General features: G+C 34.9%; 1 protein-coding gene across 2 annotated transcripts in view; it reads left to right on the top strand.

The window, feature by feature from the left end:
• The window catches only part of Amun (protein amun), a 47,548-nt gene that overhangs the window by 5,845 nt on the left and 27,090 nt on the right, over nt 1–14,613 (top strand). Inside the window, exons 2-3 of one of the 2 annotated variants that reach the window (XM_069834999.1) lie at nt 8,782–9,041; nt 9,656–9,752. In XM_069834999.1, coding sequence (XP_069691100.1) covers nt 9,735–9,752 — 18 coding nt within the window. In that variant the 5' untranslated portion in view covers nt 8,782–9,041; nt 9,656–9,734. The remainder of the gene's footprint in view (nt 1–8,781; nt 9,042–9,655; nt 9,753–14,613) is intronic. The other variant, XM_069834997.1, reaches the window with a different exon arrangement.

Genomic DNA, 14,613 nt, shown 5'->3' with positions numbered 1-14,613 from the left:
TGAAATGTGTATAGATATCATTACAGGCATTTCTGGAGATTCCAATATTGATGACAAAGCCATGTTCAGTGAATTTGTTCATGTGAAGTAATTTGCTAGTGCAGACAAAGTCACTCAATGAAATAGAGAGGAGAAAGAAGTCCATACAAGATGGATAGAAATGTGCCAGCATTTCTGTCAACAATAATTGTCATTTAGAAACATTGCTAAAATGGTAAACTATGGCTTATTCCTGCCAGGAATAAATGCTCCTATAGAAAGAGTTTTTGTCAGAATGAACAATATATCGGATGAAACACAGTATTGAAGGTTGACACATTGAAGTCATTGTTAACCCCTTATCACATTGTGGGACAGATATGGCACATACCGATTTTATATTCATATAATTTATAATATAAGCATATAATATTTCAAACTGCATACTGGGACAGATATGACACACTGTCAAGAATTGGATTTGACCATATGTGACATCAGTTGAGAAAGAAAGAACTACTTAAGTTATTTGAATATTAAACCAGTTTGTGCAAGACTGTCCCATGCAGTAAGGGGTTAATTACCAAAGTTAATCTCAAATACATTTTCCTTGATGTCTTCAGTTTCTTGAAGGAGAATAATACATCTTAAAATTCTTTCATCAGAAAATTATGCCCATTTGGAATATTATGAATAAACTTAGTCCGTAATTTTAGTACCATTGGGTGCTATGCATAGATATTTCGCTAGCCCGCGCTACAAGAGTGCTAAACTAGTCCCGGCTAATGACTGATTACTTGTACAGGATTCATGTCATATTGCTAATACTGGTTAATGAATACGAAAAACGTTAGTTCGCTGATCATCAACCGGAAGTCCGTGCTAAGAATGTCTATGAATATGGCCCATTAATATTAGGAGCCCCAGACATGGCTTTCCCACGAATAAATAATATAAGATTCTGATTTATTTTTGTGTTATGAATAATGTAGTTTTGTTCTGTTTTGTAATTTTATTTTAAACAATTAATATCTAAAAACAGGATTTAACCACATTTAAACATTTATTCAAGCCTACAGAGTTAATAACACCAAATCACCTGCAATCTGTGATGTATCAGAAAATGTTGGTGGGACTGTGTATCTCTTCAGTTTGCTTTGAGGCGTCCCGACTGACGAATTAATTACTGGTCATAGTCATGTCCATGTCTCTTCTTCTGAAGTTTTAGAACGCAAAAATTATGTATATAAAATTTAAAAATTCTGGAAATTTAGAGTCGTCCTAATAAGACACCCTACACCACAAAGCATGGGCAATTTTAACAAGTTACAGTTACGACTGATAATATACAGTAAGTGTAATATTTCCCAATGTTTGAATCTTTTGCATACAGTGCACATAAAATGTCATGGTGAATTTTCGACCCTGCTATACACAATACACGGAAGGAAAAATGTACTTAAATAATTGAAAGTAACCTCAAAATTATGGCACATCACTCAAAAGACAAGATGTTATCACTGTGAAAGCTATAAACCTACCCAACCACTTTCATTTCTTATACATAGCCTATATCCAACTGATGATTTTCTTAGATGTTTACACACGAAATCATCACATAACCCATTGGCACCACCATTATGTGGCACTATGCTGGAAAGCACTCGTTTGGTAAATCTGTGTATGTAGATACCTGTCAACCAAAAAGCGTAGGCTATATGCAAGGCATTCTAACAGCCTCAACAAATCAAATCTAACCTGTCACTGATCCTCATCCTTATGAAAACTCTTGTTTATTTTTCCGTGTAGCCTATATGTATACTTATACCAGATTTGTAAAGTCATACCATCTCTGTTTCATTTCATTATGAAATAACAGAACATAAATTAGACGTCAATCCCAAGTGTGGTGTGTAGTGAGATTGAAGATATGACCATCGCCACACCATAATTATCTTATTTTCTTTGGTAGTCTCCTTATTTTCTTCCTTGTCGTTCAAAGCTTGGGTCCTTCTAACTTGACCATTGCAACTTTCTATTGGAAATTATCTGGTTGCCTCATAAGTGCATTCACTTTTATCATAAGTTTCATTGCTGTGAACTATCCAGTAATGCTTGACACACTATACCCGCTGTACAGCTAAGTTATTGAAGTTATCGAAACACCTTTGCAAGTTCGTGTTTGTGACTGACCTTTGATGCGTCAGTGTGGACTTGTTAACGGTGTTTGGAAACATGGAAGATAAAAGGGAACATTATCGACATCTTATGTTGTTTTATTACTACAAGGATAAAACTGCTTCACAAACCAAAATGAAAATTTGTGCTGTGTGTGAAGAAGATACAGTGTCGAATCGGGTATGTCAAAAGTGGTTTTCTCAATTTAAAATTGGGAATATCTCCTTAAAAGACAAACCTCAAGTCTCGTACAGGATGGCCTGTCGTTGCAGGCGTGGATAAAATAAAGGACTGTATTTCAGGTAATCCACGGATAACAACTTGGAAGATGAAGCAGAAACTGAATATATCTCGTGCGAGTGATATCCAGCACTTAAAAAAGCTTGATTACTGAAGCCTTTGTGTTATATGGGTTCTGCATGACCTGAGTGACCAGAATTTAGTTCAATTCATTTCCATCTGCGATTCATTATTGTGATGCAATCAAAATGATCATTTTCTGAAACAGCTGGTGACAGACGATGAGAAGTGGACAGTTTATGAGAACATTCGAAAGGGAAAATCATGGTGTAAGAAAGGTGAGCCTCCACTGCCAGTTCCTAAACCAGATCTTCATCCCAGGAAGGTTATGTTGTGCATTTGGTGGGACTGGAAAGAAATTCTTAACTATGAATTTCTGCCATCTGGTGAGACCATCAATTCCGAGAAATACTGTTCTCAGTTGGAGCGACTGAAGGTAGCCCTTCAAGTGAAAAGACCTGAATTGGTAAACACTGAAGGAGTATTTTCCATCACGACAGTGCCAGACCACATACTTCAATGGCGACCTGTCGAAAGTTGTTGGATTTCGACTGGGATGTGTTACCCCATCTGCCCTATTCTCCAGACATTGTCCTATCTGACTACCATGAAGAACAGGTTACAGGCTGAAGTGCAAGAAATCAACGAAACCCCAGGTTTATTGCAAGGTGCCATGAACAATTTTCGTGTAAGATTACAATGGGTCATAAGATACCAAGGGGATCACTTGAAATGTGTAATTTTCAAAAAATGAAGACATTCCAATAAATTGCATTATTCAAGCTACATACTGTGTTATTTTTTTTATTTTTAAACCTTATAGTCCCTTTACAACAGCATGTTGAAACTCGTCAGAACCAAATGCTGGACCCTGTATTTGATCAGCCATAAGCCATTATAACGGAAATCAAAGAAAGTCTTCAGACACTATGAACTAACCTAATCTTTGGTATATATTAAGATTACCAGATTGTTTTCCTCAAACTGGGGACATCTGTCACTCCAGAGGGTGATCACTATTTTACTGTTATTGTTGCTCTTGTTTTGTTTTTCTACTGCTATTGTTGTTTTCTTATTATTATTATTATTATTATTATTATTATTATTATTATTATTATTATTAGACCCTATTATTATAATGTTATTACTAGAGACGAGAATTCCATGCAAATTTATGTTTTTATAGGAACATAGAATATAGCTCAAACTTAATACTTAGCCATTTCATTACTTTCTGGTTCCAAATACTGTATTTTTTCCGTTCATATATGCATGTTTTGGCCATTTTGGGAATAAAAACATACATAATGCATATTTAAGCAATTTTTAGCTTAATAATGCTTATAATATACATTATATTCAGTTTGAATGCATGTTTTAATAGTTTTTAGTGGACATAATGCAAGAACTTCAAATAGAACCCATTATGTAGTTCATCAGCAAATATCAACTTCAGTGGAAAGGTCATCTCAAATGAATGGATCGATGCAGAATTCCAAAAGCACTGTTTCATTATCATCCGCATGCCAAAAGATCTCTAGGTCGTCCGAAGAAGAGATGGTCTGAAAATTCTAGTTTGAGACTGTAACAGGCCACTCGGCCTAATACTTGTTAAGAAGACGACAACGACGATGATGAGTGGACACCTTAGTTTCTCGATTTCTGTGTCCATTATTTTAGCTTCAGGAATCAAGATTGAAGAAGGAAAAGAAAAAAAGCTAAATAACAGAAAAATGGAATAAAATGTTAAGATTTTCACAATGTTAGAGGACCTTTTCCTGGACGGAAGTTCACTTTTACAACACTATACGGACCACCCTCTATAGACTGTGTGTCATAAATGGATTTATTATGTTGGTTATTTTGAGAATATAGAGAGGAAATATAGAGGCTTCAAGGAAACTGCCGACAAATAATTTAGGTCAAAAGAACCCTCTTTCAGGGAGGTTGTAAATTCTGTCATTTTTCCAGTACTATATTTTAGTAGCAATTTAGATTCTTCTAAAATTGGAATCATTCACTAAACTGTCTTTTAAGTGTATGAACTTCGAATGTGGTTAATGTGTTTATTTATTCTGTTTGCGTGAGTTAATGTGGTTCTAATATACTTCCAATTAAAATTTCCAAAGTAGTGGATTAAAGGAAAGGATTTTATTAGATTAGATGGGGATGTCTTATTCTGCAATTGTTGCAGTGAAGAAGTAAGCAGTCTATTCTGTATCCGAATATTTTCTATGGCCATTGTTCTTTGTAAAAAATTACAAAACTTCTTTAAAATAATTAATTAAATTATGGTGTCCGTTTTTTAAGTTGTATTTAGATAACTGTAAGGTCTATTATAATTTCAGATAAAATGTACTAACAAATTTCAAGTCAACCAGCATGTAGCATCTGCTTCACATATTGCAAGAATGCAAAAAAGGAAAGAATCTGTAAAGAATTCCATAAATCCCTCAGTTATGCCCGTGGGAAAGTGGGTGTAGCGGCGAAGAACAAACTGAATAGGGTCATAAATGCGAACCCGCACTATGGATTCTTTTGTTCAGTGAAGAAGGTTATTTGTAGTGAAAACTTGGACAAGGAATTTGACCTGACACTGTCACAAATATGTTCATTCAAGTTTGCACCCATAACTTCTTGCAGTGTAGAAGGTCATTCTCTGCCTACAAAAACATATTGACTGAGAATTGCAGGAACCTCACAGAAACCAATTTAAAAATGTTGTTAGGTTGTTAAATGTGAGGGGCCGGGGGGTGGGGGGGGGGAGTGAAGTGAAATAAGACATTTGGAAAAAAATGAAAGTGCATATTTTAGTGTATTTTTTGCTTGATCATGTTTCATAGTTTGATGGTGCATGAATGCATGCATATGTTGGGATTTCATAGTACATGAAATTCTCGTCTATAGTTATTACTAAATTAAATTAACTTACAACAAGATTGAAACAAAAGTATAACTGTTATGATATGAAATCACACATTTTTCTGATGAATGAATCTTTTGTAGCATGCCTCGTCAGGAAGCAAGCTTTGTTGGAAAATTTCTGCCATGTCTTACGGAAGTTTGTGATGACAATCAACAGAGATTGGAGTGTTTGTTTTTATGCTTAATCTTGAACATTGAGAACTCCACAACATGATCATAGCTGATTTAACCAAAGATATACAGTAATAAGGTATAATCAGGATTTTCATCCTGGAACACAAGCAGATTTTCTCACCATTGTTAGAGAACTGTATCAAATATTAGGAGTTTCAGCTGTCATCTGCTGGCACCAGTTCTTTATCACAATGTTTTATGATATACAGGTGTCCCTCGCTTTACTCAATTAATTGGTTCTCTGAAATAATTGCATAAAGTGAGTTGAATTTAGAATGGGTGAGATAGGGATAGGGGTTTCTTTAGAAGGATAAAAAATGAAAACTTCACACCTGTGAGCAAAATAAATTTTAATGACTGAATAATTATTTAAACTTATTAAAAAACAGACTTTAACAAATTAGTGACTAACTGGATGAATTTTATTAATACAATGACAAAAACCTAAACATTACATACTTCTGACAGTCTTCAGTCAGATGATGAGTGGACTTGGTCTGGTGAGTCTGGATTATCAATTTCTTGCTTTTTTTTAAGTTCCTAGAATGACAGCCTGATGATCTTCAACTTTTTTAATGAAAGAGTCGAGACTCAACTGATGGACAGCATTCTTCCTCTCTCTATAAAGTTCTTTGTAACAAGCAAAGAATTCTGAATTTCTCTTGCAACTTTTGCGCTTTTAATCTCGTTAGGATTATTTCTTCAATTATTTTGATGGCACTGTCCGTGTGTTAAAAAAATTCAGTCATTTGTTTTGTTGAAAGCTCTTTGGTGGACTCAGCGAAAAAGGGGCTCCTGTCCTTGAATGTTCGTGCTGTTTTCTATTTCCAGAAGATCTTCATTAAGAGCTCTTATGAGTGGGACTCGAGCAATGCATCCACATTTGTCTCATCTACATCATCAAATTCAACAGATTTTGTCATTTTCACGATGTCATGTCTTGAGTTGGCAAGTTTACTTTCAGGATCAAAATCATTAGAATCAGAAATTTCAGGCCAAATTTTCTTCCAAGCTCCCTTCATGCAGGACTGATCAACTTCTGTCCATGACTTTCCAGTGTTGTCAATTGCCATTTTTATATCATATTTCTTCCAAACTCTCACTGAAATTTGATCACCACCACCGGTAGCTTGAACTAGCTGTGAAAATGTTCTGCATATGTAACTCTTGAAAGTTGCAATAACATCCTGATCCTTGGGTTGAATGAAAGATGTGTTTGGTGGCAGAAAAATAACTCTGATATTCTCATCAGTATCAGTGATGCTTGGAGGATGTCCTGATGCATTGTTCAGAAGCAAAAGAATGTTGAAAGGTACATTTATCCTGTCACAAGCCTTCAATTCATAATGCAGTTCATTGCAAAAGTATGGCTCAAACATAGCTTCAGTAATCCATACTTTTTTATTTACCGCCATACAATAGGTAAGTCCTCCTTTTGAGTAGCCCTTGAGTGCACGAGAGTTTTTGGAGTGATAAACCATGAGTGGTTTAGTTTTTTTCCTCTCCAGATGTATTTCCTCCTAACAGCAATGTCAATGGTCCTTGGAAAGTTTAAAACCTGGGACCCCCTTTTCTTGCACCAATATAAATGTTCTACTAGGCATACACTTCCAGAACAAGTCTGTTTCGTTGAGATTGAACACTTGCTGAGGCAAATAACCATGTTTCTCAATTACACTTTGTAATTTTTCTAGAAAGTTACCAACAGCAACATCAGCTCCTGCAGCCTCACCAGTTAGCTTGAGATTATGAAATCCATGTCACATCTTGCATTAAACAAATTTTATGCTTTAGCCTGGATAACCATGGTGGATAACGAAACAGCACGTTGATTTTCATTTTCAATTCCTTGGGCCAACATCCTCTAAAATTTCTGCATTATTGGTGTTATTTTAGTTGTCAACATTCTCATCGCACTTTTACAACTTTCTTTTATTTTATCTGCTTGATATCTTTTTGTTCTTAAAGTTTATTCTGAAATTCCTTTAGCTCTGGCTATGTCGACTGAGCACTCATTGCATTCATACCTCTTTATAACTTCTAATTTTTCCTCCAGTGTTATAGCTTTTCTCTGTTTTTTTTTTTTTTTTTTTGAAAGTATTTTGCTCACTGTTACCTCTTTCCTCATAATGTTTGCGTTGCAGGAGTCTCCAACAGTGCAGCTTACTATATAGTTCTACAATTTCTGTTAGACTGACATGCATCATTATGCCATCTTGGCAAAGAAATGCGCACACAAGGTCACGTAACCTTGCACAGAGTGACTTAAAAATTTCTACCTGTTGCAGTTTTTTAAATTAACTTTTTAAAATCGCATTATAGTGAAAACACGTAAAGTGAGATATATAATGAGGAATATCTGTAACTATTAGCATCTCTGATCTTAAGGACTTAACAATAATAAAATAAATTCGCGTTTGAAAACCAGGACAATTTGGGAAGTTTATTAAAAACTGGGGACAAAAGTATGAATATTATGAATTCGGGGACTGTTCCCAGGAAATAGGGACATCTGGTAACCTTAGTACAGAGAGTTCCTATGGAGACTGGTCCCACTCCAACCTTTACCTATAAAATCTGCTGTCAGGCAGTGAGTGGTCGTATGCTGGCATACGGACAGATACAAGCACACTTCGCTACGCACACCCGTCCCACTCCATCCCTTATTGCTTAGCTTCCCTGGGATAGGTGCTCCACACTACCGTCATTAAGCCGACAGAACATTACTATCTGGGACGGTCTGTATACATTAGTTTCCAAATCAATTTTATGTACCAAAGAAAGCTTCACTATACCACTGTGTGTTAATGTTGCTATTGGTTGGCTTGCTTATGAAGACAGGTACTGTCACAACCAAGCATGTCTACAGCGTTTGTGTGAACAGGGTAAACTTACAAGAACACGTGTAATTTTTGTTTCTTGTGTTGTTGTTTGATCATTTTATAAGAATAAAATGGTCCAGTTTGAATATTCTATCGCACATAGATTGTTTTGTATTATTCATTTGTATTAACGAAATAGACCCATGAAGGTTAAAGGTGATTTTACAAAAGATTCTCTGGTATTCGGAAGTGTGGCCTGTTAAATAAATTTTGGGAGACATAAGTGTTAGGCCTACCAATTAAGCTCAGGGAAAAATAATGAGTTGTTACTGAGAAACATTTGGATGACATTGCGTATTGTCAGGGAAATTTTCCTAAAAAATTGCTTTGTCATCTTTCACAGAAAATGGGTATGTCTTGAGGTTCTGTGCAAAATGCTCCAATGTTATTGAAGTTAAAACCATACAAAATTGCTTTAAGAGATAGCATGTACAAAATAAATCCATATAGCCTACCCTGGAAGATCTGAAAAATAACATATATCAAACATCACTTCAATTTCGTAAGGGGACTGCAGCGAATTATGGGTAAATTTGTAAGCAGATGCCAAAAATGTTTGGAAAATGAAGACAAACAGTTTCAGCATCTCCTTTCGTAATTTGGGTGAGTAAATTACGTTTCATGTGCTCATACAGTATTTTATAATTTTGTACATGAACAATTTGTGTTCTGTTTGAATTGATGCTGAGTTATCTCTATAATTGGTGTGTGACATTGTGTTCGCCACTAGAAAAGTTGTCATGCAGCGGTATAGCAAAGTTTTGCTCCTTCTGTCCGATTGCAACACACAACAGATTGCTGATGAAGAAGCAACATATACACATTTTGTAAAAATTGTTGAAAGATCACAAAAATAGCATTGAAACAAAAAACCAAACATGATCATACTTAAACATGTCACATCTCTGAAAATGTTTTATGGCTACCGAAGGATAAATAACATATACTTACATATGTGTGCATGCATATCTGGGTTCTTGCAATTTGTTGAATGACTGGAACAGATGAGTGTATAAACCTGAATATCCACTCTGTGATTTCTGTTTTCAAAACATTTACCAGTAAATACAAAAGTATTGTTAATTATGTGATAAGTACTTTACTATGATTGGTGTCCCTTCTGTTGTTGATGTAAATTTCCAGGCGGCAGATGATATTCTTTGCATTAGTGAAAAAGTATTAAAGAGTATTTTATTTACTGTAATTCTCTGTTGTAGGTATCAGAATGAACTTCCAAAGAAGATAAAGTCTCGAGGGAAAGATGCCCATCTTATACATGAAGAACTAGTACAAACCATGAAGTGGAAACAAACTGTGAGTTTTTTTTTTTTTTTAATTGAGTCATGGTATTGACCTTTCATATTTTATCCTTAACTTCATTTTTAGCTTATTTCATGATTATTGATTGAGTACTGATTAGAATATTTGGATTAGAGAAAGCAATCATATCTCACATTAAATTATCTGTTTCTTCCTTTCTCTCCTCCCTTCGCCTCCTTATTGACAGAAAAAATGGAAATGTCACGATCTTTTCATTTTGATAGGTTTGATAGGAATCAGATCTTTAACTTCCAGAATATAAAGTGAGGATGATAAATAACTGCACATATACAACAGAGATCTAGTAATGTACAAAACTTGCTATTATGCAAGACTCGGCTCACTGGCCCTGTGAAGTATGCAAAAAGAGTGTATCAACTTTTACTTCAAAGCTACTTGAAACCATTTTCTTGTTCGCCATCTTCCACATTAACAGCATCATACAAACATCGACTCATCACAATACTCGTTTTATAGCCGAACAGGTTGGACCCATGCAAAATGCAACAAATTTGTATAATTTTCAATACACTAATAATAAAATTTCGTTGTACATTATATGCACAATTAACAAAATTCAAGTTGCTACCACACGCTGGTTCTGTCCCTAGCTTGGTCATGATGGAATTTGTGGTGGACAAAGATATTTTAGAGGATTTTTCTCGAAGTACTCCTGTCATTCCTACTCCATTTCTTCCTCATTTAATTATCATTTACAGTAGTTAAAAGTAGGCTGGGATGAAGTTTTGGGGGTAGTATGGATCTTCATACTGATACAGGATTTAAGGACTTCTGGCTCAAGGACCTGGAATGTATCATGTACTTGTCTGGGGTTGTGACCTGGCTCTGTCTGGACTGAGACAGTGTGGCCTGCCTGTCAGCATCTGATTTATGATTGCCATCCGAACCACCTGTCACAGTGGAACAATAACCGCATATAGGGCGGACAGTGCGCCAATGTGTGGCTAAATACATCAATGCATCTTGGATTCGTCCCTCAAAATGCAAGTCAGTCGACACAATTCAAGTTTCATCAATTATATGATGTGTTTCCTGTCTGACATCATGTAGTGAACTGAAATCTGTTACTGGCAGCATTTGTGATTCTCTTAATCTATTTACTTTTTCTTATTGTGTTGACTCTTTGGTTCTGCTGTGATGGATAGTCATGGCATGTGCAAGAACTCTATGGTGAGTTGTGCTATGATATTAGTTTTCCTGAAGAAGGAGGATGAATCCTATGTGATGTTCCTCTGAGAGAACTCTTGTACTGACTTCCAGCTGGGTGTATTTCCAACCCACACCAGTTTTGATCAGGCAGTCTCACTTGTCTCTAGACTAGCTGGCAGTCGGGGAATGATATGGAATGGAGATAAGACTAAATGATGTTGATGGCTAACATGGGAAAACTGGAGAACTGAGAAAACTATGAACTTGTCTACAACAAATGTCACTACGGATTTTCAATAAAAATTCCAGGTCTGATCGCAACTCGAATCAGGACCACTTAAGAAACAGGTAGAAGGTCTAGACCACTTAGATAAGTAGAGACTTACGCTATAATATAAATCTTAATTGCAACACCGCTTCAGATATATTTGTAAAATTTCCAAAGTTCGATTCTTCAGCAGGTTCATGGTATACTAGTTTGCGTGTAATAATATGATGTAGGTCTATAAAAATATTACCATTTTAAAACCAAGACATTGTTTTCATTAATGACATTATGCATACTGAATGTCGTACGTCATTCTTTCAAACCACCTGTAATCAGTTCTCACTACATCCCGGCCCTCAGATTCTCCTCTGATATTCCCCTCCAGCCAGGGTTGGCAAGCTGAGTGCCATACAGTAAAAACATTAAATTCTTGAAGGCATTCCTTTCTTTAGTTGAGGAAATTGCGTGATAAGAAGTTGGGGAGAATTTACATGAATGACAATCAGTTACAGAAAATCAATCTTCTGGAATGAGTGTGCATATTCAAGAAACAAGAATTTGTCTTTGAAGGAGTGAATGAAAATTCATTTGTAGTCCACTAAACCATGCTGAATTAACTACTCATTTCATTGATCACAATGTATGAAGAAAAAATGTTTATAGACAGAACTTAATCGTATTAGTGAAATGAATAAATTTCAGTTTATTGTAAACAAATTTCTTGTAAGTCATTTTTAATGTCATCTTAAATGTTACTGTTTAACATTCTTTGTCTTTGGCAACCTCACCAAGTAGAGGAAGATTAGATATTATTATTATTATTATTATTATTATTATTATTATTATTATTATTATTATTAAATGCCACACTGATTTTCATACATAGTTGAAATTAGAATTACAATATTCATATCTTAGCTAGGTCTATTTTATGTGAATTTGTGTACAATTATATCTACCTAAACTGTACAATAGAAAACGACATTTTTATTATTTGGTTGGATAATAAATTATTTCAATTATGTACAATATATCTTTTGAATGATAGTTCAAGGAAATAAATATTGAAGATAAATATTATTTTCAACATGCTAGAACTTTAATTGTTACAAAATCCAGAAGTGTGCAGGTTTTATGACAGAGTCATCTCCACGAAACCAATTTTTTATGACGGTACTTTTCTGTTTGTATTTATTTTAATTTTACATAAATAAACATTTGTCTGTTACATTTGAGCCGTTCAGAGCAGAAGTGGTGTAAGTCAAAATTGGGTAATGAGGTTCGAAGTAAAAATTCTGTAAAATACAGCACAAAATAGCAATTAATATGTTCTTCGTGCTATCCACTGACTACTAATAGTTTAAATAAATTGAATATTAATTGCTACTTTGCGCTGTATTTGACAGAAAGTTTACTTTAACCCTCATTACCAATTTTGACTTATACCACTACTGCTCTCAACAGCTCATTTAATGCTATAAAATAGTGAATGTTTTTAACATTATCTGAAATGAATTTGTATTTTATTCTGTGTCGTTATAAAAACAGAAAAGTTTAAAAAATATATGCATAAAATATGACTTATTAAATTAAATAAAAAGATAGCTACATTCATTGAAGACACAAGAGTATATAAAGGATATGATATTAATACAGACCACTTCTTGCTAATCTCTAAATTTAATATGCCCCCGAAATGGTACAGAAGTAAAATAAACTTACTTACATCAGAAAGATGGTTAGTAGGTTATTTTATGATGCTTTATCAACATCTTAGCTTATTTAGCGTCTGAATGAGATGAAGGTGATAATGCCGGTGAAATGAGTCCGGGGTCCAGCACCAATAGTTACCCGGCATTTGCTCATAATAGATTGAGGGGAAAACCTCAGGAAAAACCTCAACCAGGTAACTTGCCCCGACCGGGAATCGAATCCAGTCCACTTGGTTTCGCAGCCATACGCGCTGTTACCTCACAGGGGTGAGCCCTACTAGAATGGAAACACCTATGAGTTTAAATATAAATGAAGAATTGCAATTATTGAAAACTCTCCTAACACAGGCAGCGTCAGAAACTCTAGGTAAACGAAAGAAAAGACGTACTAGAAGAGGGCTTAATATCTGGAATGACGAATTAGCAACAATAATAAAAGACAAAAAAGATGCATACTTATTGTATATTTCCCACCCTGTGAATGATCAATCAATCTTCTTAATGTATCCAGCTGTTTGCTGACAACATAAAGTCCACTATAGTCCACTGTAGTCTGTTCATTTGTTGTTCTTCACGAGAAATGAGGGGTATTTTGATCGGTGTTCATTATAGATGCCTGTTGCTAGTAGCCAGAGTTGGGGTGTAGTCAATATATACTGCAGGGCTGTGTCTTCTGCAACTGGTACGGATAATTTTAATTTACTTCTTTTGTGGTTTATGGATGGACAGTATAGAAGAATGTGTTCCAGATCTTCACCATGATTATTACATCACAGACAAGTAGGATTATCAGAAATGTGAAATCAGTGTAGGTACAATTGTGTGACAATGTGACCTCTTCTGGCTCTTTTAAAAATGTTTGAACATGTCTGGGCAAGTTTTTGTATATTTCCAGGTCACCCTACGAATGATAATCACATTAAATACAATAAACTCTCTGCAATTGCAAAGAGAGAAATAAGGAAAATTAAAATAGAAAGCTGGGATAAATTTGTAAATTATAATATTGAGTATGACATTAATGACAGACAAGCTAAAGCATAGAAGATTATGAAAGAATTTGATAAATAAGAGAAAGATACAATAAACTGGAATCCCATTTCTGAGATACTATGGCTAGATTTTTATCAACATTTATGGACTAGTAAGAATAGTGAAGAAAACATACAAACAGCTACAAACAATGAATATGTTGACCCAATTTCAATAGATGAATTGAATTATGTTCTGCAAACAACCAGAAATAGGAGAACACCGGGATCAGTTGGTTTAAATCTGAAATTGTTTAAATATGCGCCACAATGCTTTTTACAAAGATTTTTAAGTTTTTTAAATGTATGTTGGAAGTTCGGTCATATACCAGAAGAGTGGAATATAGCCCTAATTACTCCCATTTTTAAAAAAGGGAACAGGAAGAACTGTGAAAATTACAGAGGGATTAGCCCTCTTAACTCAGGCTATAAAATATATGCCAAGATCATCTCTCAAAGATTAAACAAAATTGCAGAAGTGCTATTAGCGGAAGCACAGTGTGGGTTCAGAAAAAAACAGATCATGTATTGATAATATCTTCGCCATAACGCAGATTATAGAAAAGCATGTCAAATTTAATATTCCCACATTATGGCTTTCATAGACTTTGAGATAAAGTCGGCAGACAAACTGTGCTCAAATTTTACAAGACACTGGCAATTTCAACGTTGTT

This window comes from Periplaneta americana, chromosome 9 (assembly GCF_040183065.1).
Source record: "Periplaneta americana isolate PAMFEO1 chromosome 9, P.americana_PAMFEO1_priV1, whole genome shotgun sequence".
Taxonomy (NCBI): domain Eukaryota; kingdom Metazoa; phylum Arthropoda; class Insecta; order Blattodea; family Blattidae; genus Periplaneta; species Periplaneta americana.
Note: the sequence above shows the minus strand (reverse complement) of the source record. Positions and strands in the feature narration are given on the sequence as shown.